This window comes from Otolemur garnettii, unplaced genomic scaffold (assembly GCF_000181295.1).
Source record: "Otolemur garnettii isolate 467f Iridium unplaced genomic scaffold, OtoGar3 scaffold00101, whole genome shotgun sequence".
NCBI lineage: Eukaryota > Metazoa > Chordata > Mammalia > Primates > Galagidae > Otolemur > Otolemur garnettii.
In genome coordinates, this window is record NW_003852496.1 from 5,236,624 (window position 1) to 5,259,503 (window position 22,880).

The 22,880-nt window shown below is 44.3% G+C and overlaps 1 protein-coding gene across 1 annotated transcript in view; it reads left to right on the top strand.

The window, feature by feature from the left end:
- FGD5 (FYVE, RhoGEF and PH domain containing 5) overlaps positions 1 to 22,880 on the top strand; it is a 136,466-nt gene that overhangs the window by 64,700 nt on the left and 48,886 nt on the right. The window contains exons 3-4 of the mRNA XM_003796218.3: positions 4,077 to 4,135; positions 4,248 to 4,278. Coding sequence (XP_003796266.1) covers positions 4,077 to 4,135; positions 4,248 to 4,278 — 90 coding nt within the window. The remainder of the gene's footprint in view (positions 1 to 4,076; positions 4,136 to 4,247; positions 4,279 to 22,880) is intronic.

Below are 22,880 nucleotides of genomic sequence, written 5' to 3' on the forward strand. Positions count from 1 at the left end.
CCTTGGCCGTCTGGTGAAGACACATCCATCATCACAGAGTTGCTGAAGCAGGGCTATGCCCGTCTGGGAGGAGGGGCTCAGAGGGACGTGCAGAGTGCCCCGTGCCCAGACCTTACAGAAGTGTGTCCCCGGCAGCTCGGAGACTGTAACAATGGTAATGATAATAACTTCAGACGTTTGGGTAGGGTGTAGCCACTGCTGTCCGTCATCTTATCTCCTCCCTGTAGGGTGGGGATGCTTACCCATTTTCCAGATGAGGAAACTGAGGCATCTGAGAGGAGTTCACCCAGGGTCACATAGCTCCTTGTTGGGGTGAGGGTGCAGACATCCTCCCTCCCAGTTCTCCTGTGCCACTGTGGCCACTGCCTCATTAGGAAGAGCTCAGTACAGAGGGACTAGCCCAGGCCCCTCCTGGAGTGCTAGACTCCTGCTCACCTTCAGGCAGTTAAAGAATAGGTATTCCCAGGGTCATACTCCCACTCTCTGTGATGGGCAAACATGCCACTTAGTAAGTACTTACTGTGTGCCAGGCACTCCTAAGTGCTTGGACATCAGAGATGGACTAGATAGGTTGGAATCTTGGCTCTGCCCCCCTATAGCAATGACCTTGGGCAAGGGTAGGGCTTATCTGTGCCTCTATTTACTCATCTGCAAAATAATAGCACCCACTTCATAGGCTGCTGGGAGGGTTCAGTGAGATGATACGTGTAATAAGCTTAGAGCCATGCTTAGCACATACTGTGCTCAGTAATGCTAGCTCTTACGTTATAATGGAGGTGTTAGTACCATTCCTGTTTTGCATGAGTCTCAGGTAAGAGATAACTTGCCCAAGGGCATAGGATAGGAAGAGGTGGGGCCCGGGATTTGAACCTGGGCCCTCCAACCCCAGAGCATGGGCTCTCAGCATCGTTCCGTCTGACCAGTGAACATTGAAGCATTGGCTCCTAGAAGGTTGGAGGTCATCCTGACTCCTGTCCTCATTTTATAGGGGAAGAAACTGAGCTTCAGGTCTCCTGACCTCTTCCTTTTCCCTATAGAATAATTCTCTGGTGGAAGCCTTGCCCCCAGCTTTCTTAGGCCGTCGAGGCCTGCCCTGGCAGAATACATTTTCCCTTGCAAGGGCTTTTTTCATGTAGGACTCTGCAGAAGCCCCTGCGTTGGACAGTGAGCTCCTCCTTCCACAGAGCCCCGCACTAGTCCCGCAGATGTAGAAGGGACACAGTGAGCCATAGTTCAGTGCCCATAGGAGGGCAGGGGCCTCAGCGGGCCTTGAGGTTTTCCCTCTTGCTCCTTAGAGGATGCGACGCCCCAGCCAAAGAGGCCTCAGGGAGAAGCAGAAGGCAGACTGACCCTGTCCCCGAGGTCTGCTCTGCTGGGAGGGTTGCGGAGGAACTGAAATCCCCCCAAACAATGTGTTTATTAGGCAGGAAACTATTAGGGGTGGACCAGCTGGAGAAGGGAACTCTACACACTAGGCCCTGTATCTCATGTCATCACACCTTTTATTGAACATCTGTGTGTAAGGATCTTAGGTGATGCTTCTGCTCTGATGAAAAGCACAGCAAGGTAAAGGTCGTTGAGTGGAGCCACTGCTGTCCGTCATCTCATCTCCTCCCTGCAGGGTGGAGATGCTTACCCATTTTCCAGATGAGGACACTGGAGACATTGTCCTAGAGACATTTTTGGTTGTCACAATGGGGATTTGGGGGCTGTGTATAGAAGCCATAGATGCTGTTATTATCCTGCAGTACACAGGACAGCTCCTACCACAAAGACTATTCTGTTCCAACATGTCCAAGATTGAAGAAACCCAGGGCACAGAATGACTTTGGGTGTTCTGTAGGCCAGGTAGTCATGGACAGCCAGGTTGCAGCTTTTGAACAGAGACTATCACTGAAAGAAGAGAGAACAGCATGTGCAAAGACCCTGAGTCAGGAGCGTGTCCTGAAAAAGACCAGAGTGTGTGAGATCAGGTTGGTTATTCCCCACTGTGTTTTGGATGAAAAAACTCAGGCTCAGAAAGGGGGTTGCTGAAAGTCATGCAATCAGGCAGTACTGGAGCTGAGATGTGAACGTTGATGTGACTGATGCCACACTCCGCTTGCTTTCCACGCCTCAGCTGCTGCTGTCAGAGGAGTGGCTCAGCCTTCATTGTGCAGTTACTGTCTCTCCCTTACTTGACTCTCTGAGTTTGTTTTACTTTATTCCATCTGTGAATACTTGGCTTTTTTTCCTGGTTCCACCTCAATAATAAAAACAAGAAGGATAATGAGAGCCAATAATTCTATACTGCTTCCCATATGCCAGGCACTGTTCTGAGTGTGATATTCATGTGTATACACACACACACACGTATGTACACTCATTTCAACCCCATATCATAACATGCATGTGTGCTAGATGCTGTTCTTTTGCACCCATTTCACAGATAAGAAAATTGAGACACAGAGTTAAATGACTTGTTCAACTAGTAAAAATCAGAGACAGGAAACTACCTCGTTCTAGAATCCATGGTTTTTTGGGGGGTTTTGTTTGTTTTTTTGAGATAGGGTCTCCCTCTGTCATCCAGGCTGGAATACAGTGGCATGATTATAGCTCACTGCAGCTCCCAGCTCCTGGATCAAGCAGTCCTCCTGGCTCAGTCTCCTGTGTAGCTGATGCCTAGCTAATTTTTAAATTATGCCTGGCTAATTTTTTTTTTAATTTTTGGTAGAGAAGGGGATTTATTGTATTGGCCAGGCTAGTCTTGAACTTTCTGTGCTTAAATGATCCTCCTGACTCAGCCTCCCAAAGCGCTGGCATTGTAGGTGCGGACCAGCATGCCTGGCCAGAGTCAATGCTTTTAACTGTGCCTTCGTGCATTTGCCCTCTCAGCAGGTAGTCAGTGACTTTCTCAGCACTAGAGTCTATTGTTTGCTTGATCAGTGAGTGACTCCCCAGTTTAGTAACACTCAAGGTTCAGCACAGAAGGAAATTAGAGGTTGGTTTGTTCATACATGGGGAAACCAAGGTTTGACCTTGAAAGTGACTTGTGCAGCATAATACTGGGCGGCAGTGGATGAGCTGGAACCAGAGCCAGGTGTCCTGGTTGAGTGCCCTCTGCTCCACTGGGGGCTACCTGCCACCAGCCATGCCTGGCTGCCTCGTCTGTTTCGTCAGGTTGCCTGTGTGTCTTTGTACCCCTGGATCCCAGCCACCAACTGTGTCTGATATCCGGCAGGTTTGGGGCCACAGAGGAGGAGCCTGCTTTTGGCAGAAGGCCCAGGCATCTGTCTTTGTCTCAGCCCCCACCCATCCTTCCTGTTTATATACATGATCTCAGATTATTCCCAGATCTGACAGGTGTGGAAGTGGGGCTCAGATGAGTTAACTAGCTCACCTTCTGGGGTCAGCCTATACAGTTAGTTCTTCCCAAGTGGAGTGAACATTCATTCCTCATTCACTCATTCATTCGCTCATTTATTCTTTCCAACAACAAAGACCTACTTATGTGTTAAGCACTGATCATGCACCGGTGAAGTTCATGGTCCCTACCCTCCAGTGGAGATGTAATTGCCTTGTGGTAATGATGGGGGTCATGAGAGGGGAATGTTCAGAAAGGGCACCTGACCCATCCAGCTCAGGGATAGGGATCAGGAGAGGTTTCTTGGAGGAGGTGATACCATGGCTGAGGCTTAAACGATGACTGGGGGCTGCCTAGGCAGGCGGGGGAAAGGACGTGGAGGGAGTAGCATGTGCATGAGAGGAAGGAAGAGGGGACTCCCTGGTCCAGAGAACCACAGGCTGCTCAAGATTGGTGGGGCCGTGGGGTGGGAGGCAAAGGTCACACCATAACGCTAGGAGCCATTTATTGAGCATTTATTATGTGTCAGACACCATGTTGGGCCTTAGCTCAACAACCTTCTGAGTTAGATGCTCTGAATATGCAGAGAGGTTAAGTAACTTTTTGAAGACACACAGTTAATGAGTACCGAGACACAGTCCAAGATACACTGGACCTTGTCTCCAGCAGCTTGGTGGCCCCTCTAGAAACCCTTAGTACCTGCCCCTCTTAATGGCTTTGTTTCCTCCTGCAGGTGGAAGGACAGTCCAGAGCCCTTGTCATCGCACAGGAGCTGCTGTCTTCAGAGAAAGCGTGAGTCCCCAAGCAGCTGCCTGTGGCCTTGAGCTTGTAAACAAAACATCACCCCTCCCAGGCTTATACAGGATGGGAATTAATGCAGCCTCAACCCTCTTTTCCTCTGCAGATATGTGGAGATGCTCCAGCACTTACATCTGGTGAGTTAATCATTTTAATTGTCCAAAACTAATTGCCCTTTTACAAGGTTGTGATAAAAGAGGCAGGAAAGCAATGAGGAGATAGAGGTGATTTCCATTAACAGAGGCTTGGCAGCGGGCAGGCATTCACCAAAGCTTTTCAGGGAAGTCCATCTCTGATTAATGTGCTTCAGGGGGCTGACAGCTCCGAGCTTTCAGTGTGTGTACCTCCCTGTACATCCACTGGAAGGTGGGATGTATGGGGGGCATGGACTGAGGTTTCTAGAAGGATTTGAGGAAAGGTGGTTCAGGCCTTCCTGTGTGTATGAGTTTGTGTGCACACCTGTGTGTGGGAGAGGTGTGGGTCCATTCGGAGAAGGTGCTTGCACAATGACAGAGCAGCCGAGGGCATAAGAGGCTAAGTCACCTCTGTGCAGGGGCAGGGACATCTGTGCTGGTTGTGAGGGACTTGTTTGGACTTTCAGAGGGAAGGAGGCAGACTCGGGGATGACCTGCACTCCAGTCACTGCCACCCCATACAACTGTCAGGGCCATCTGCACAGTCCCCCTTTGCAATCAGTTTGATTCAGTACCACAAACTTTTTTTTTTTTTTTTGAGACATAGTCTTACTATGTTGCCCTTGGTACAGTGCCGTGGCATCACAGCTCACAGCAACCTCCAACTCTTGGGTTTAAGTGATTCTCTTGCCTCAGCCTCCCAAGTAGCTGGGACTACAGGCACCTGCCACAATGCCTGGCTATTTTTTTTTTGTTTTTCCCAGGCCAGGGCTGAGTTCGAACCCACCAGCCCTGATGCATGTGGCCAATGCCCTACCCACTGAGCTACAGGCACCGCCCAAACTTTTTTTTTTTTTTAACTCTAGTTGGGTGACAGGACCTGGGGAATGGAAAGACAGATCAGATGGGGCCTTTCTCCAGGTGCTCTCTGGCCAACTAAGGAGACAGATCAGGGGAGTGACCAACAGCACTGGGAGATCTGGGCAGGCTCCCTGAGGTGGTACTGTTCGGGGCTTACTCTTAGGAAGAGGTGAGGGAAGAGGTCACCACTGAGACTTGAGAAGTGGGGGGAAGTGGTAGACTCACCACCTCAGGCCCTTGGGACGGTTCCCTGCCCCTCGGCGCTCTCTGAGCCATCTGCAGTCTTGCCATAGTTCAGCATTTGGTTCTATACTGCTTCGTATCACTCGCCATCTCAAAGAATGTCTGACCTGGGCATTTGCAGGTGGTGATATGGAGGCCCAAGAGGAGTGAGTGGCCAGTGTCACACAATGACTGAGCTGGTACAAATTCCAGTCTCACTCCCAGTCCATACTTCTCAAGTGTTAATTCTGAGTCCCCAGCTGCCTTTGGAGCCCCTCAGGGCAGGGACCATCTCTGGGTGCCCTGAAGCACCCAGCACCAAGCCAGGCCTTCTGCTGAATCTAGCTCTGGTCCCTGTCAGCAGTGTCACCATGGTGTCACATCCGCCTGCGAGCAGTCAGGTCTCTGGGAGGAGGACCGAGCACTACTCTGGTCTGGGGTTCCCAGCCCCTCATTTTGCCCTTGATGATGAGAGCTTCGTGCGCATTAAAACCAAAGCCCTCAGACATGACCGTTTACTACACTGCCAGCCCCCTTACACTTAAAGGATCTATTTAGCAAGAGCTGAAGGAATCAGTCTCCCATTTTTCTCCTCCCACTTGTTTCCAAGCTGGCAGCATGACAGAGGGGCTGGGCTTTTTTGTTTTATGACTTTTGTTAAGAGGGTTTTAACCGGGAAACTTCCATCTGTGTTTGTACCATTTCCTGCCAGTTGGAAAGGCGCTGAAGCCACTGGTAATCCATAATAATATGCTAAGGGTGGAGGGGCAGAAGAGAGAGCCCATAAAAATCACAACTCGTGAGCCAGTCGCGGGAAATTGGTCGGGAGCTATATTTATCACATCAGTGCTTATGTGGAGAGAAGTGGCAACTCTAATGCAACTCTAAGTCCCAGCAGAGGGAATCGAGTCCCAAAGGAGACCCACAACCTCTAGAGCAGCAGTTCTCAACCTGTGGGTCACGACCCCTTTGGGGGTCGAACAACCCTTTCACAGGAGTCGCCTAATATCAGATATTTACATTACGATTCATAACAGTAGCCAAATTACAGTTATGAAGTAGCAATGAAAATAATGTTATGATTGGAGGTCACCACAACATGCAGAACTGTATTAAAGGGTCACGGCATTAGGAAGGTTGAGAACCACTGCTCTAGGGCCTTCTCCACCACCCCCCAACTTTGGATCCATCCCTATTTGCTAATTTGGCAAGTTCTTCCTCAGAATTTCCCCTTAGAGATTTGATGCTCTTGACATCCCAAGATGGCCCAGTGATGGGCAGGGCTGGCCGTGCTTCCCCAATCTCCCCAGCTGGAAAGGTCCCTGGCTCTGTTGTGCTGTTGTTAGGGGAGTAGGTTGTGGCCTCTATGTTTGGGAATCAGTTCTGTGCTTGTCAAATGGTATTATAGATAGATCTGACTTGGGAATTATTAAAAATTTTTATCATCCAGGGCAGCGCCTGTGGCTCGGTGGGTAGGGCTCAGGCCCCATATACCGAGGGTGGTGGGTTCAAACCCGGCCCTGGCCGAACTGCAACCAAAAAATAGCTGGGCTTTGTGGCGGGCGTCTATAGTCCCAGCTACTCGGGAGGCTGAGGCAAGAGAATTATCTAAGCCCAGGAGCTGGAGATTGCTGTGAGCTGTGACGTCACAGCACTCTACCATGGGCGATAAGATGAGAGAGACTCTGTCTCTACCAAAAAAAAAAATTCTTATGGTCCAAATGGAACCCTAATGGTTGAGATCCTGTTTTTGTATAGTCTATTAATTAAGAATGGATTTTTTATATTTTATGTATATATATATATATTTTTTTTTTGAGACAAAGTCTTATTATGTTGCCCTCAGTAGAGCGCTGTGGCATCACAGCTCACAGCAACCTCAAACTCTCAACCTCCAACTCTTGGGCTTAAGCAATTCTCTTGCCTCAGCCTCCCAAGTAGCTGGGACTATAGGTGCCTGCCATAACAACGCAGCTATTTGTTTGTTGCAGTTGTCGTTGTTTAGCTGGCCCGGGCCGGGTTCAAACCCGCCAGCCTCACTGTATGTGGCTAACACCCTAACCACTGAGCTACAGGCGCCAAGTCTGGAGTTTATATTTTTAAATGTTTATGAAAAAGGAAAAGAAAGTCCTTTGGTGGTCTAACATGTGATCTGCAGAGCCTGAAATATTTATTACCTGGCCCCTTGCAAAAAAAGTTTGCTGATTTCGGGTTTAAAGGCTCCCTCCATCCCCCTAGGAACCCAGTCATAAAAGCATTCCTCTGCCTGACCGTCCAGCAGTCTCTCACCCACCCGTCAGTCCTTCCACACGTCCATGCACCTGGGAGCACATCCATGGATCCATTCACCCCCCAATCAGTCCACTGCTCTGATGTCTACCCACCCAGCCAAACAGGCATCCATCCCTTCACCATCTCCTCAGCCAACTGAATCCGACTCTCCAACCGTCCGTCTGTCTGAACTACTCATCATCCTGGAACAGGCCTTGGAGCCCCAAAGATGAATGAAGCCTGGAACTTGCCCTTGATTAGGTTTCTTTCTTGCAAGGAGAGAGGGTGGAGGTGGGAGGAGAAATAGATACATGAACAATTATGCTACTTTGTGTACGTAGAATTTGCACAACTGTAGTTTTACATAAAATTTGTACAACTGTAGTTTTGTGAAAAATCAACAGGGGCATAGGGAAGGAGGCGACTTACTCACTTTGGTGAATCCAGGAAATTTTGCCGAAGAGGTGCCATTGAGATGGACTTTTGAGGAGTCTTCCAGGCCAGGGCAGCAGCAGAGGAGGTCACATAGGCAGGGTAGTCAGCATGGCAAACATTCATGAATATGACGTCTGTCTCCTGATTAATGTGCTCCAGAGGACGGAAAGAACTGAGCTTTCATAGATAATTTTCTGCTGGAAAGTCAGGTAGGAATCAAGGGTCAAGTAATGGGTCCTAAAACAAAGTTAGGACCAGATTGAAAAGTACCTAAAACGCCAGGCTAAGGGTCTTCTGCTTTTCCTTGTATATAGTGAAGATTAGAGATTTTGAACAGATACAGCCCCTGGACACCTTTAGTCCTCTGTTTTCTCATCTAAAATAAATCCTTCTCCTAATAGAAGCTAAAAATTCCTACCATGGGTCCCTACTTTGGCCTAAGTCCTTGAAGGCCTGCTCAGAAGCCAGTGTGCTGAGTAGGAGATACTACCCTGGAAGTTGTCACCACCTGATGCCCCAGGAGAAGGTCCCTCCTCTGAGAGGCCCTACCCACCTCTCCAGCGTTCCTCCTGCATGGTCTTACCACTCACTTCAGCCGTGCCGGCCTTCTTGCTATTCTTTGGATATTATGAATGACTTCACACCTCATAGTCTTATGTTCACTGTCTCTGCTGCTAGAGTGTCCTAGCCCTGATCTCGTAACCACTTCCTTCTCATTCAGGTCTCAGTTCCAGTGTCACTTCCTCAAGAACTGATATCACAAAACTTAGGGGAATAAGACAACTGTGTTATTATGTTCAGAGATCATCTGGGCCAGGAATTTGGAAAGGGCATTGTAGGGGAGTTTTTCTTTGCTCTGTGATGTCTGAGGCCTCACCTGGAAGACTCAGAGACTGGGGAGACTTGATGTCGAGGGGCTGGGATCACCTGGAGTTTCTCCACTCACATACCTGGTGGTTGAGGCTGGCTGTTCATCTGCGACCTCAGCTGGGCTGCTGGCCAGAACACTACTGTGGCTTTTCCATGTGGTCTCTCTGTGTAGGGGAGTTTGGTCTTCCTTACAGCATGGTGACTGGGTTTCAAGAGTGAGTGTCTCAAGACAGAGCCAGGAGAAAGTGGCATTTTAATGATCTAGCATAGGTAGTCATACAGTTGAGACAGTGACAAAGGTCTGCCCAAGTTCAAGGGGAGATTACATAGTCTCCACCACTCCATGGGTAGAACATCAGACTCACATCATATAAAGATTGAGTGAGGGAAGAGATATTGTTGTGGTCACTTTTGGAAAATACAGTCTACCCCTAAAGCCTTTCTTAATAATTCAGTGTCAGTTAGGAATTATGTTTGACTGCTAATAGCAGAATCCCAGTTATAGTGGTTTAAATAATTTAGGGGTGGTTCTTGCATGTGAAATAAACCCAGGTCAAATTGGGCAGCTCCACAAAGTTTCAGAGACCAGGATTCCGTCCGTCTTTCTGATACATCCCTTCCCAGGGTTCCTCAGGAACACAGGATAGCTGCTGCAGTTCTAACCATCACAGCTATGTCCCAGGCAGGAAGGAGAAGGGTAGGAAAGTGAGGTCATGCCTCCCAGCTTCGTTAGTCCTCTTGAAAGCTTGAAGTTTTCCTGAAAGCTTTGCTCAACAACTTCTTCCCTTTCACTGGGACCTCCAGTTATAGGGGAAGTCGGATCAACTGAGAGTCTACTGGTCAAAGCTGGCCGCAGCTCAGTGGGTCTACTTGTGTATTCATTCTGGGTCCCAAGCTAAAGGGGCAGTAGGTAACCCCAGAAAAGCTTTTCCCAGGGTGACGGCAGAAGAGCAGATAGAAACAGCAGAGGGCTTTTAGGAGGCAGACTCACAACTGGCACATCGTCACTTCTGGCCATATCCCATTGGCCACAGCAAGTGCCATGGCCAGGCCCGAAGGCTCAAGGGGCAGCGATATGGTCTTGCCTGCGTGAGGTCATGGCAAAGGTTGGATGCCAGGAGGGTGAAGCACTGTAGCGGTCCTCTCTTCCACACTCTACATCTCACACTTCTTTTTATTTTCTTCCTAGCACCTTTCACCATGTGAAATTACCTAATTTATGTATTTGTTGACTTGTTATATTATTGTTTTCATTTTCCTGCAGTTCAAAATACTTTCTATTTCCCCAGTGAGTTCTTCTTTGACCTATGGGTTATTTAAAACTATGTTGTATAACTTCCAAGTATTTGTGTATTTCCCAGATCTGCTGCTGCTAATTCCCATTGTGGCTGGGAACATACCTTGTATGGTCGCAGTCCTTTTAAATTTATTGTAACTTGTTTTACAGCCCAGCATATGGCCTAGCATGTCCTAGAGAATGTTCCATGCGTACTTGAAAAGAATGTGCTCTCCGGTTTTGTGGGGTGGGGTGTTCTGTAGATGTCACTTGGGTCAGGTTGATTGATAGCGTTGTTTGAGTCATCAACATCTGCTCTCATTCTCTGCGCAGTTGTTTTGTTCATTACTGAGAGTGTTTAGGTCTCCACTGTTAACTGTTGAATTGTATATCTCTCCCTTCAATCCTGTCAGTTTTTGCTTCGTGTGTTTGGGGGCTGTTTTTAGGTGCTTGTTTGCTGTCTGGCCTCCCTTGCTAAACTCAGAGTTCCTTAAAGGCAAAGAGCTGGACTGTTCCCTTGCCCCCTGTGGCTTGTGATCCCTGGTACATAGTTGGTGCTTAATAAGTGCTCAATGAGTAAGTAATGGCGAGGCTAGTCCTTCCAGCAGTCCTATCATTTCTTGAGTCAGGTAGCACCTGCTATGCCCCAGGTACTGGCAACTTACTAGTGAACAATGAAGGAGTTCCCGTCCTCCAGGAACTGAGTCTAGAGACAGAGGCAGGCATGACAAGGAACAATATTAATACAGTGGTAGGGGGCATTTCAAACCTGAGGGGCTTAGGGGAGGCACCCCAAGGGCTTCAGAGACTGATTGGGGTCAGAGACAGATTCCCAGAGGGAAATGTGTCTGAGAGCCAGGTCCAAATGTAGTGGGAAGGTGTGTGTCTGGCATCGGCATGTGCAAAGGCCCAGAGGCCAGTTAAGAATGGCATGTTTGGGAACTGAAAGAAATTTAGCCTGGCGGGAGCATTGTGAGTGGGAGGCAGAGCAGTGAGTGATGAGGCTGGAGAGACGGGGGGAAGAGCAGAGAGAGCCTCGTGAACCATGCTGGATCCCTGAGGGTCCGTGGAGAGGCTATTGGGTGATTCCAGCACTGGAATGCCATAGGCAGATTTGAGGATTATGTGCTTGGTGGCTGACTACAGGGGTAGGGGTAGGGGCAAGGGGACAGATTGGTCACACATTTCTGGGTTGCACTAAAGGCAGCAAGTTCCTAGAGAGGGTCAGAGAAGTGTGGGTCTTATAGAGGGTGAGGGCTGGGGAAGGGCATAGTGTGGTCAGCTGGGCATAGCGTGTGCACTAGAAGTGATTCAGTGTGGAGATGTTAACTAAGATGCCAGGGTTTCCCTAAGGGAGGGTGCAGGTGAGAAGGGGACTCTCAGGTACCCTTGGGGGGAGGATTGCTAGGTTATATAATAGATTTACTGCTAGTTTTCTGAGAAATCTTCATACTGTTTTTCATAGTGGTTGTACTAATTTACATTCCTGCCAACTTTTCTCCATTCCCTCCCCAGCATCTGTTATTTTTTCTTTTCTTTCTTCTTTTTCCTCAAATTCACATGAAGAGAAGCATCTGTTATTTTTTCTTTCTCACGCTAGCCGTCCCCACTAGGGTAAGATGCTATCTCCTTGTGGTTTTGATTTGCGCTTCCCCCATCATTGGTGACGCTGAGCACTTTTTCATACACCTGGTGTCCGTTTGTCATCTTTCGAGAATTGTCTATGTCCTCTGCCCAATTTCTTTAAATTTCAGATTCCAATATTTTATTAGGTATGTGATTTGCAACATTGTATTCCATTCTGTAGTTTGATTTTTTTTTTTTTAGTTTTTTGATGCTATCTACTAAATTGCAAGTTTGAATTTTGATAATGTCTAATTTATTTTTTTTGCTTTTATAAACCATTCTTTTTTATTTAGCCATATATACATGGATCATCGATACATTTATGCCTTTGTGGGATTCAATGTGTTGATTATTTATACAAATTGAAGTGGTTACATCCTACTAATTAACATAGCTTTCACCTCATTTACTTAATCACAGTGTAAAGACATTTGTGTTCAATACTTGATAGATTTGACTCAAAGGGGAGTTTACTGTTGGGTTGAGTTCCTTGTATGTGGGTCATTGTGAGTGTTTTGAGGCAGACTGTGTTATGGTCCATTATTTCACTGCCAAGAAACACATTCAGCAGCATCCTTTCTGATTCACCTGTGTAAGTTTCAACTTGATTGGCTTATCAGTGTTGCTGGGAAGGCTTCATTTGTTTCCATAGATGAGGATCTTACGTTTCTCAATTTTTTTGTATCCCAGAACTTTCATACTGACCCACATATATTCTGTATACTAATCCCTTCTCACATGAATAGTTTGCAAATATTTTCTCCCACTCAGTAGGTCGTCTTTTCACACCGTTGGTTGTTTCCTTTGTTGTACAGATGGTTTTTAGTTTAATGTAGTCCCATTTATCTATTTCTGTTTTATTGATAGTTGTCCGTGCTTTTGAGGTTTTAGCCACAAAATCTTTGCCTAAGTCAATGTCCAGAAGTGTTTTCTTTTAGTAGTTTGGGGTTTTATGTTTAAGTCTTTAATCTGTCTGGAATTAATATTTTTCTGTGGCAAGAGATGGAGGTCCAGTTTTATTCCTCTGCGTTACACATGTCCAATTTTCACAGCACTGTTTGTTCAAGATGGTGTCCTTTCCGTAGTGTAAGCTCTAGTGCCTTTTTTGAAAATCTGTTGGCTGATATGGTTTATGGTTTATTGCAGGGTCCAATTGATCCACCAGTACAATGCTATTTCGGTTAACATAGCCTGGAAATATTATGCACTCAAATAAAATATACACGATATGGTTTATGGTTACATAATCATATGGTTACAAAAACCATATGATTGTCTCAATGCTAAAACCAATGATATGGTTTATGGTTTATTTCGGGGTCCAAATGATCCACCAATACAATGCTATTTCAGTTAACATAGCCTGGAAATATTACACACTCAAATAAAATATACACGATATGGTTTATGGTTACATAAGCATATGGTTACAAAAACCATATGATTGTCTCAATGCTAAAACCAATGATGTGGTTTATGGTTTATTTCAGGGTCCAGTTATCTACCAATACAATGCTATTTCAGTTAACATAGCCTGGAAATATATTTTGAAGTTTGAAGTCATGTACTGTGAAGGCCACAACTTTGTCCATCGTGCCTCAGAAGCTTTGGCTTTTTAGGCTTCTTTCTGGTTCTGTGTGAATTTTAGGATTTTTTTTCCTATTGCTATGAAAAATGATATTGGTATTTTGCTAGAGATTGCATTGAATCTGTACATCGCTTTGGACAGTATGGTCATCTCAATGATGTTAATTCTTCCAGCCCTTACGATGTCTTCCCATTTGCTTGTATCCCCTGTAACTTCTCTCATCATTGTTTTGTAGTTTTCCTTGTAGAGAGCTGACCAAGGTTGTGAGCTCTTGGTCAGATGTATTCCTTGATATTTCATTTTTTTCTTGCTATTATAAATGAGATTGCCTTCTCGATTGCTTTGCCAGCCATTTCATTATTGGTAGATTATAGAATAGAAATGCTACTAATCTTTGTATGTTGATTTTGAATCCTATAACTTTACTGAATTTTCTCATCAGCTTTAAATTTTTTGGTAGAGTCTTTAGTTTCACTAAGCATAAGGTCATGTCATTTGTAAAAAAGGGACAGTTTAATGACCTCTTTTCCAATTTGGATGCCCTTTATTTCTTTTTCTTGCCTGATTGCTCTGGCTAGGACTTTGAGTATGTGTTGAATAGGAGTGATCAAAGTGTCTTGTTCCAGTTCTTGGAGCCTTTCGGCTTTTCCCCTTTCAGTATGATTTTCGCAGTGAGTTTGTCATATATGGTCTTTGTTATTTGAGGTGTGTTCCTTCTCTGCCTACTCTATTGAGTGTTCTTATCATGATGCAATGTTGAATTTTAACAAACTCTTTTTCAGCATTGAGACAATCACATGGTTTTCATCTTTCACTCCATGGTTGTGATGTATCATGTATATTTATTTGTGTGCTTTAAATTATCCTAGTATTCGTGATGTAAGTGCTGCCTGATCATGGTGTTTCATCTTTTTGATGTGTTATTGAATTCACTTAGCTAGTATTTTGTTGAGGATTTTTGCATCTGTGTTTATGAGGGTTATTGGCCTATAGTTTTATTTTTGTTGTTATGTCCTGGTCTGATTCTTGAATCAGGTGATGCTGTCCTTACAGAATGAGTTAGAGAGAATTCCGTCCACTTCAATTTTTTTGGAATTGTTTAAGGAGGATTGGTATTAGTTCTTTATATGTTTGGCAGATTTCAGCAGCGTATCCATCTGGCCCTGGGTGGCTTTTCTTTGTTGGAAGACTTTTGTTACTGATTCAGTCTTGCTGCTTGTTATTAGTCAGTCCGGGTTTTGTATTTCTTCGTGATTCCATCTTGCTAGTTTGTATGTTTCCAGGATGTTATCCATTTTCTCTAGGCTTTCCAGTTTATTAGTGTATAGTTGTCCCTAGCAGACTCTGATGATCTTTTGTAATTTGATATTGTCAGTTGTAATGTCTCATTTTTAATTTCTGACTTTTATTTGAGTCTGCTCTCTTGTCTTGGTTTTAGTCTAGCTAGTTATTAATACAGGGTGTCCATAAAGTTTGTGTGCAATTAAAAGAGGCAAGTATTGTAAATTGCACGTGAACTTTATGGACACCCAGTATTTATCAATTCTGTTTATCTTTTGGAAGAACCACCTTTTTGTTTTATTGATCCCTGACGTCTGTGTTTTACAAAACCCTCCAGGTGCTTCTATGGACAGTAACATTTGAGACCCACAGATAGATGATCCTTTAAGGTCCCTTCAGCGTGGACACCGTGGTCTCCTGCTGCCTAGAAGCCAGCGTCCTCTAGGTCACTAGTCTCCAGCCTTGGCTGTGCAGAAGTACCTAGGGAGCTTTAAAAAATCCAGATGCTCAGGTCCCACGCTTAGAGTTTCTTTTTTTTAAAATTGATTTAGAGAGCTGCCTGGTCATCAGGATTTGAGAAGTTCCCGGGAGATTCCAATGTGCATCATCTAAGATTGAGAACCTGCTGGGGAAGTAGCAAACACTTACTAAGCACAATTGTGAACAAAGCAAATTGGAGGGTGAAAACCAAAGGTGAATGAGGCACAGTCTGCTCTCCACTTAATTGGGGGGGAGATGACAGAAATATGAAGGGCAAGTAACTAGTCTGATAATGCAGTTATTTTGGAAAGCTATTGCTTTTTCAGGCTGGGACACGTGAAACCCAGCCCCAGGTGTGCACTGGGTGCCCAGGAGGACTGAAGGCCATGGGCTAAACATGGCACATTTTCCAAGAGCTGCTGTTTTGCTCCAGATGCATAATTTTAAACAAATTAGATACAGATGTATTTTGGAGACTAACATAAAATTTGCATTAATTTATAAGTTAAATTAATAAGAGACTTCAAAGACATTTCTAAGATTGTCCCTTCAGACTGTGATCCCCAAATTTCTGCAGGCTGTAGGACACTCAGGAGGCCCTTAGACTTTCTGCTGAAATAATCTCAGAGGGCCTCATGAAGAAGATGGCATTTTAAGTAGCTTTGAAAGGTCAGCCAGATGTGGATGCTGGTGGCACAGAACAAAGACACAGAGGCTAGAAAAAAGGAGTCATATAAAGCAGTGGTTCTCCAAGTGTGATCCTCAGACCAGAAGCATCAGTGTCACCTGGAAGACTTTGAGAAACAAAGATTCCCCAGCCCCTCTCAGATCTGCCGGATGGAGACTCGGGTGTGGAGCCCAGAGATCTGGGTTTTGATAAGCTGGGCAGGTGATGCTGTGCTTGCTCAAGTTGGAGCGCTGCTGTCATAATGGAACACTCAGGGGACTGCAGGGGGCTGGACCAGCTTTTAAAGGTCCTGACCATCAGGCCAGGGAGTGTGACTCAGCTCGGAGGGCAGGAGAGCTGCCAAGAGTTTAGAGGAGGGGAGTAAAAAGTGAGGAGCCTCACCTTGCCATAGGAGCCTCAGAGAACAGTTTTTAAAAAATGTCTTGGAGCTTAAGTGCACAAATCTCAGTGCAGCTTGTGTGTGTGTGTGTAAATCTTAGTGCAGCTCATGTGTGTGTGTGTAAATCTTAGTGCAGCTCGTGTGTGTGTGTAGATCTTGGTGCAGCTCCTGTGTGTGTAAATCTTAGTGCAGCTCGTATGTGTGTGTAAATCTTACTGCAACTCCTGGGTGTGTGTGTAAATTTTAGTGCAGCTCGTGTGTGTGTGTAAATCTTAGTGCAGCTCCTGTGTGTGTGTGTAAATCTTAGTGCAGCTCCTGTGTGTGTAAATCTTAGTGCAGCTCCTGTGTGTGTATGTGTAAGTCTTAGTGCAGCTCGTATGTGTGTGTGTAAATCTTAGTGCAGCTCCTGTGTGTGTATGTTTAAATTTTAGTGCAGCTTGTGTGTGTGTAAATCTTAGTGCAGCTCGTGTGTGTGTGAATCTTAATGCAGCTCCTGTGTGTGTGTAAATCTTAGTGCAGCTCCTGCGTGTGTGTAAATCTTAGTGCAGCTTGTGTGTGTGTAAATCTTAGTGCAGCTCCTATGTGTGTGTAAATCTTAGTGCAGCTCGTGTGTGTGTGTAAATCTTAGTGCAGTCCACGTGTGTGTAAATCTTAGTGCAGCTCGTGCGTGTGTGTAAATCTTAGTGCAGCTCCTATGTGTGTGTAAATCTTAGTGTAGCTCGTGTGTGTCTGTAAATCTTAGTGCAGTCCATGTGTGTGTAAATCTTAGTGCAGCTCGTGTGTGTGTGCGTGTGTAAATCTTAGTGCAGCTTGTGTGTGTGTAAATCTTAGTGCAGCTCCTGAGTGTGTGTAAATCTTAGTGCAGCTCCTGCATGGGTGTGTAAATCTTAGTGCAGCTTATGTGTGTGTAGATCTTAGTGCAGCTCCTGTGTGTGTACGTGTAAGTCTTAGTGCAGCTCGTATGTGTGTGTGTAAATCTTAGTGCAGCTCGTGTATGTGTGTAAATCTTAGTGCAGCTTGTGTTTGTGTAAATTTTAGTGCAGCTTGTGTATGTGTGAATCTTAATGCAGCTCCTGTGTGTGTATAAATCTTAGTGCAGCTCCTGCGTGTGTAAATCTTAGTGCAGCTCATGTGTGTGTGCGTGTGTAAATCTTAGTGCAGTCTGTGTGTGTGTAAATCTTAGTGCAGCTTGTGTGTGTGTGCGTGTGTGTAAATCTTAGTGCAGCTCCTGCGTGTGTGTAAATCTTAGTCCAGCTCCTGTGTGTGTGTGTAAATCTTAGTGCAGCTCGTGTGTGTGTGAATCTTAATGCAGCTCCTGTGTGTGTGTAAATCTTAGTCCAGCTCCTGTGTGTGTGTGTAAATCTTAGTCCAGCTCCTGTGTGTGTGTGTAAATCTTGTGCAGCTCGTGTGTGTATGCATGTGTGTAAATCTTAGTGCCGCTCCTGTGTGTGTGTAAATCTTAGTGCAGCCCGTGTGTGTGTGTGTAAATCTCAGTGCAGCTCCTGTGTGTGTGTAAATCTTAGTGCAGCCCGTGTGTGTGTGTGCGTGTGTAAATCTCAGTGCAGCTCCTGTGTGTGTGTAAATCTCAGTGCAGCTCCTGTGTGTGTGTAAATCTTAGTGCAGCCCGTGTGTGTGCGTGCGTGTGTAAATCTCAGTGCAGCTCCTGTGTGTGTGTAAATCTCAGTGCAGCTCCTGTGTGTGTGTACACTTCTGACTGCCACCCAGGTAGAACAGCTCCATCATCCCAGAGATTCTGCTCACATCCTCCCAGAAGTTGCCACTATTTTGCTTCCTGTCACATTCAGTTAGTGTAGCCTGTGCTTGAACTTCTTGTGAATGGAATCATGAATTATGTGCTCCATGGTGTCTGGCTTTAGCTCAGCACGGTCTGTCAGAGTCATCTGGGGAGAGGATATAGATATTCCTTTGTAGGAATATCCCATAGCTGGTGAACTTTGGGGTTGTTTCCAGGTTAGGCTACTATAGAGCTGTTATGAAAGTTCTCCTGTGTATCTTTTAGGGAACACATGCAGTCATTTCTCCTTGTTATCTAGGAGCAGAATTGTGGAGTCAATGCAAGCCTAGATTTAGCTGTATTAGAAACTGCCAAATATGTTTGCAAAGAAGTTAAAATCATATATATTCCCCCTCCCAGGGTATGAAAGCAACACCTACCAACCTGTGGGTGTTGTCGCCCTTGACACTACTCATGGCCATTCTGGAGATTGCGTTGTGCTGTCTAACCGTGCCTTAATTAGCATTTCCCTGATGATTAATGCAATTGTGTCTCCTTCCTTCTGTTTATTAGCCTTTCGGAAATCCTCTTTTTAAAAGTGTCTTTTGCTTTTTTTAAATTGAGCTGTCTGTCTTTTTCTTATTGACTTAGAGGAGCTCTAGAAATATGCTAGACATAAGTCTATTTTCAGATATGGGTGATATTCTTCCAATTGGTTACTTTACCTAATTCATTTTTTTAACAGCTTTATTGAAGTATAAATCTCATCCATACATATCGGCCCTGTAAAGTGTAAAATCCAATCGTTTTTAGTGCGTATATTTTCAGAGTTGTGTAATCATCACCACCATCAATTTTAGAATGTTCTCATCCAGAAGAAACCCCATACCCTAGAGCTGTCACTCCCTACCTGGAGGACACACCCCAGCCTCCCAGCCTGAGGCAACCACCAGTCTACTTCCTGTGGATAGATTTGCCTATTCTGGGCATTTCATATAAATGGGATGATAGAATTTGTGATCTTTTGTGTCTGGCTTTTTTCATCTAGCATATCCTTTTCAGGGTCCATCCACATTGTAACGTGTATCCATACTTGGTCCATTTTTATGGCTAATATTCTACTGTCTGAATAGACCTTAATTTGTCTACTTTCAGTTAATGGATATTTTGGTTCTTCCTACTTTTTGCATTTTATGAAAACGCGGCAGGGAACATTCACATACAGATTCTTGTGTAAACACAAGTTTTCCGTTCTCTTGGGTGTATACCTGGTAGGAGTATAATTGCTGGGTCATACGACAACTCTTTAATCTTTGAAGGAGCTGGCAGACTGGTTTTCAAAGTGGCTGCACCGTTTCACATTCCCACCGTCATAGTACTGTATGAGAGTTCCAGGTTTTTCACTCCTTTGCAACACTTGTTATTGTCAGTCTTTTGTTACAGCCATCTTAGGGAACGTGAAATAGTATCTCATTATAGTTTTGATTTTCTGTTTCCCTAAAGAGAATCTTTTCATGTGCTTCTTGGTCATTTGTATATCCTCTGTGGAGAAATGTCTTTCCAAATCCTCTGTCCATTTTTTAACTGGGTGGTTTGTCATTGTATCGTAATTCTGTAAACAACTCCCTTACCAGGTATGTGATTTGCAGATATTTTCTCCCATTCTGTAGGTTGTCTTTTTACTGTTTTGATAGTGTTCTTTGAAACACAAAAGTTTTTAATTTTGCTGAAGTCCAATTATCTATTTTGTTGTTGTTGTTGCTTGTGTATTTGGTATCATATCTAAAGATGAAAGCTTTGCCTACGCCTATGTGACAAAGATTTACTGTTGTACTTTTTTTTTTTTAATTTTGTAGAGACAAAGTCTCACTTTATTGATCACAGTAGAGTGCTGTAGCGTCACAGCTCACAGCAACCTCCAACTCCTGGGCTCAGGCGATTCTCTTGCCTCAGCCTCCTGAGTAGCTGGGACTACAGGCACCCATCACAACGCCTGGCTATTTTCTTGCTGCAGTTTGGCCAGGGCTGGGTTTGAACCCACCACCCTCAGTGTATATGGGGCCAGTGTCTTACTCACTGAGCCACAGGCACCACCCTTACTGTTGTACTTTTTAAAGAGCTTTATGGTCATAGCTCTTACATTTAAGTCTTTAACCTGTTTTGAGTTAATTTCTGTGTATGGTATAAAGAAAGAGTCTAGGTTCACTCTTTTGCATGTAGATATCCAGTTACCCAGCGCCATTTGTTGAAAAGACTGTTCTTTCCCACTGAATTTTCTTATCACCCTTAATTGAAAATCATTTGACCAGAAATGCAAAAGTTTATTTCTGATTTCTCAATTCTGTTTCATTAATGTATATGTCTGTCTTTATGCCAGTACCACACAGTCTTGATTCCTATAGCCTTACTGTTTAAATTTTAAGTCAAGAAGTGAGAGTCTTCCAACTTTTTTATTTTTTCAAGATCGTTTTAGATACTCTGTGTCCCTTGCATTCTCATTTGGGTTTTAGGATCTGCTTGTCATTTTCTGCTATTAAAAGAAAAAGGCAACTGGGATTTTGATAGGGGGTTAAACAGACTTGTATGTTAACAATATGAAGCGTGATAATTAAGTTCGCAAACTCATCCTAGAAAAAGTGCTACATACCCCATTGTTGATATCAATCACTATTGTCACCTTCAAAGTATTCCTCTGGGGAAGTTATGCACAGATGCCAGCAACTCATCCAGCTTTGAATTTTGGAACTCTTTTTCTGGAATGGCCGTCAGAGCTATTGTCATAGTGTGCTTGATGTCCTGAATGTCAACAAAGTGTCTTCCTTTCCATATTTCCTTTATGTTCAGGTAAAGAAAAAAGCCATTGGGGGCCAGATCAGGTGAGTAGGGAGAGTGTTCCAATACAGTTATTTGTTTACTGGCTAAAACTTCCCTCACAGACAGTGCTGTGTGAGCTGGTGCCTTGTCATGATGCAAGAGCCATGAATTTTTGGCCAAGATTTTTAGTTAGGACTTTCTTTACTGTTTCTCTTTTGATGTTTACTTTGTCAGCTTTGCTTCTCACAGTCACCTGATAATTTGAAGTACAACTTGATGAACTTTTGCAAAGTTTCCGTCAGTTCTGCTCATTACCGGCCACTCTTACCTCTCTTCATCAGTGATGCTTTCTCTCCCCTCAGAAAAACACTGAATCCATTTGTACACTGCTGTTTCTTCATGGCATTATCCCCATAATCTTGGACTAATATGTCCCTGATTTCACTTCCACTCTTGCCAGTTTTAACTAGAAATTTTAGCATTTCTTTTTTTTTATTATTACATTAATGCAAATATGGGGTACAGTGTAGTGTTTTCATATACATTTTGAAATACTTTCATCAAGCTGGTTCACATAAATTTCATGTCATTTGCATAGTCATTGTGTCAAAACATTTACATTCTAGTTCTAGAAAAGATCATTTGTACCCTTGTTAGACAGAAATATAGGTGATCTTTCCGGTCACCCTCCCACCACCCAGCCACCCTTCTCCCCTCCCTTTCCCCACCCCCTCCCCATATTCTTGGGCTAGAATTAATTTGTTTCTTTCATTTGAGAAGTATATATTAGTTTCATAGAAGGGCTGTGTACATTGGATACTTTTTCTTCCATTCCTGTGACACTTTGCTAAGAAGAACATTCTCCAGTTCCATCCATGTAAACTTTAACTAGAAATTTAATGTTTGTTTGAAATTTAATGGTTAATGTTTGTTGCTCTCATTGGAGCTCTTAACATTTTCTCAATGGCACACAAAAACACACAATAACAATAATGAACACCACTCAGCAAAATACCACTGTACTTCAACATGAACACTGCTCTGAAACACTGATATACCAAGGTCATGAAACCTTACCAAGTTGTTTGTACAGTGCTGCCAGATAAGCACATGGTGGCAAGTTCACGGACTTAATTCTCAGATCTGAGCACACAAGTGCATGTATTTTTTTTTTTTTGAGACAGGGTCTTACTTTATTGTTTCAGCTGGAATGCAGTGGTGTAATCATAGCTAACTGGAGCCTCCAACTCCTGGCTGAAGCAATCTTCCTGCCTCAGTCTCCCAAGTAGCTAGGACTACAACCCTGTGCCTTAATGTCCAGCTAAATCTTTGAGTTTTATAGAGATGGGGTCTTGCTGTGTTGCCCAGGCCTGTCTCACACTCCTAGAACCAAGTAATCCTCCAGCCTCAGCCTGCCAAAGTATTGGGATTACAGGTGTGAGCCGTCACTCCTGGCCTCTTGCCAATATTAAGTTATGAATATGGGATGTCTTTTCATATCTTTAGGTCTTTGTTAATTTCTTTCGACAATGTTTTGTTATTTTCAGAGCATAGATTTTGTGCTTCTTTTGCTAAATTTATTCTCAACAGTTTTATTCTTTAGCTTACTCCTTTTAAAAATTATTTTTAGCCTTTTATTTAAAAATAATTTAAATTTACATAGAAGCCAAAAGAATAGAATTAGTACATAGAAACTTCCTGTCCTTTCATCTGTGTTCATCTTTTTTTTTTTTTTTTATAGTTTTTGGCCAAGGCTGGGCTTGAACCCACCACCCCTGGCATATAGAGGCAGAGCCCCACTCGTTTGAGCCACAGGCACCGCCCCTTGGGTTCATCTTTTAACATAGTAACATCTTTTTACTTTTTTTCTATAGGGCTAGTACTTTTTGTTTGCAGTTTAAGGAGTCTTTGCCTGGAGGGACATGGTGTCTCATGCCTGTAATCTTAGCTCTCTGCATCAGGAGGGTCATTTGATGTCAGGAGTTCAGGACCAGCGTATGCAAGAGTGAGACCCCATCTAAACCAGAAATAGAAAAATTAGCTGGTTATAATAAGAGGCATTATAGTCCCACCTACTCA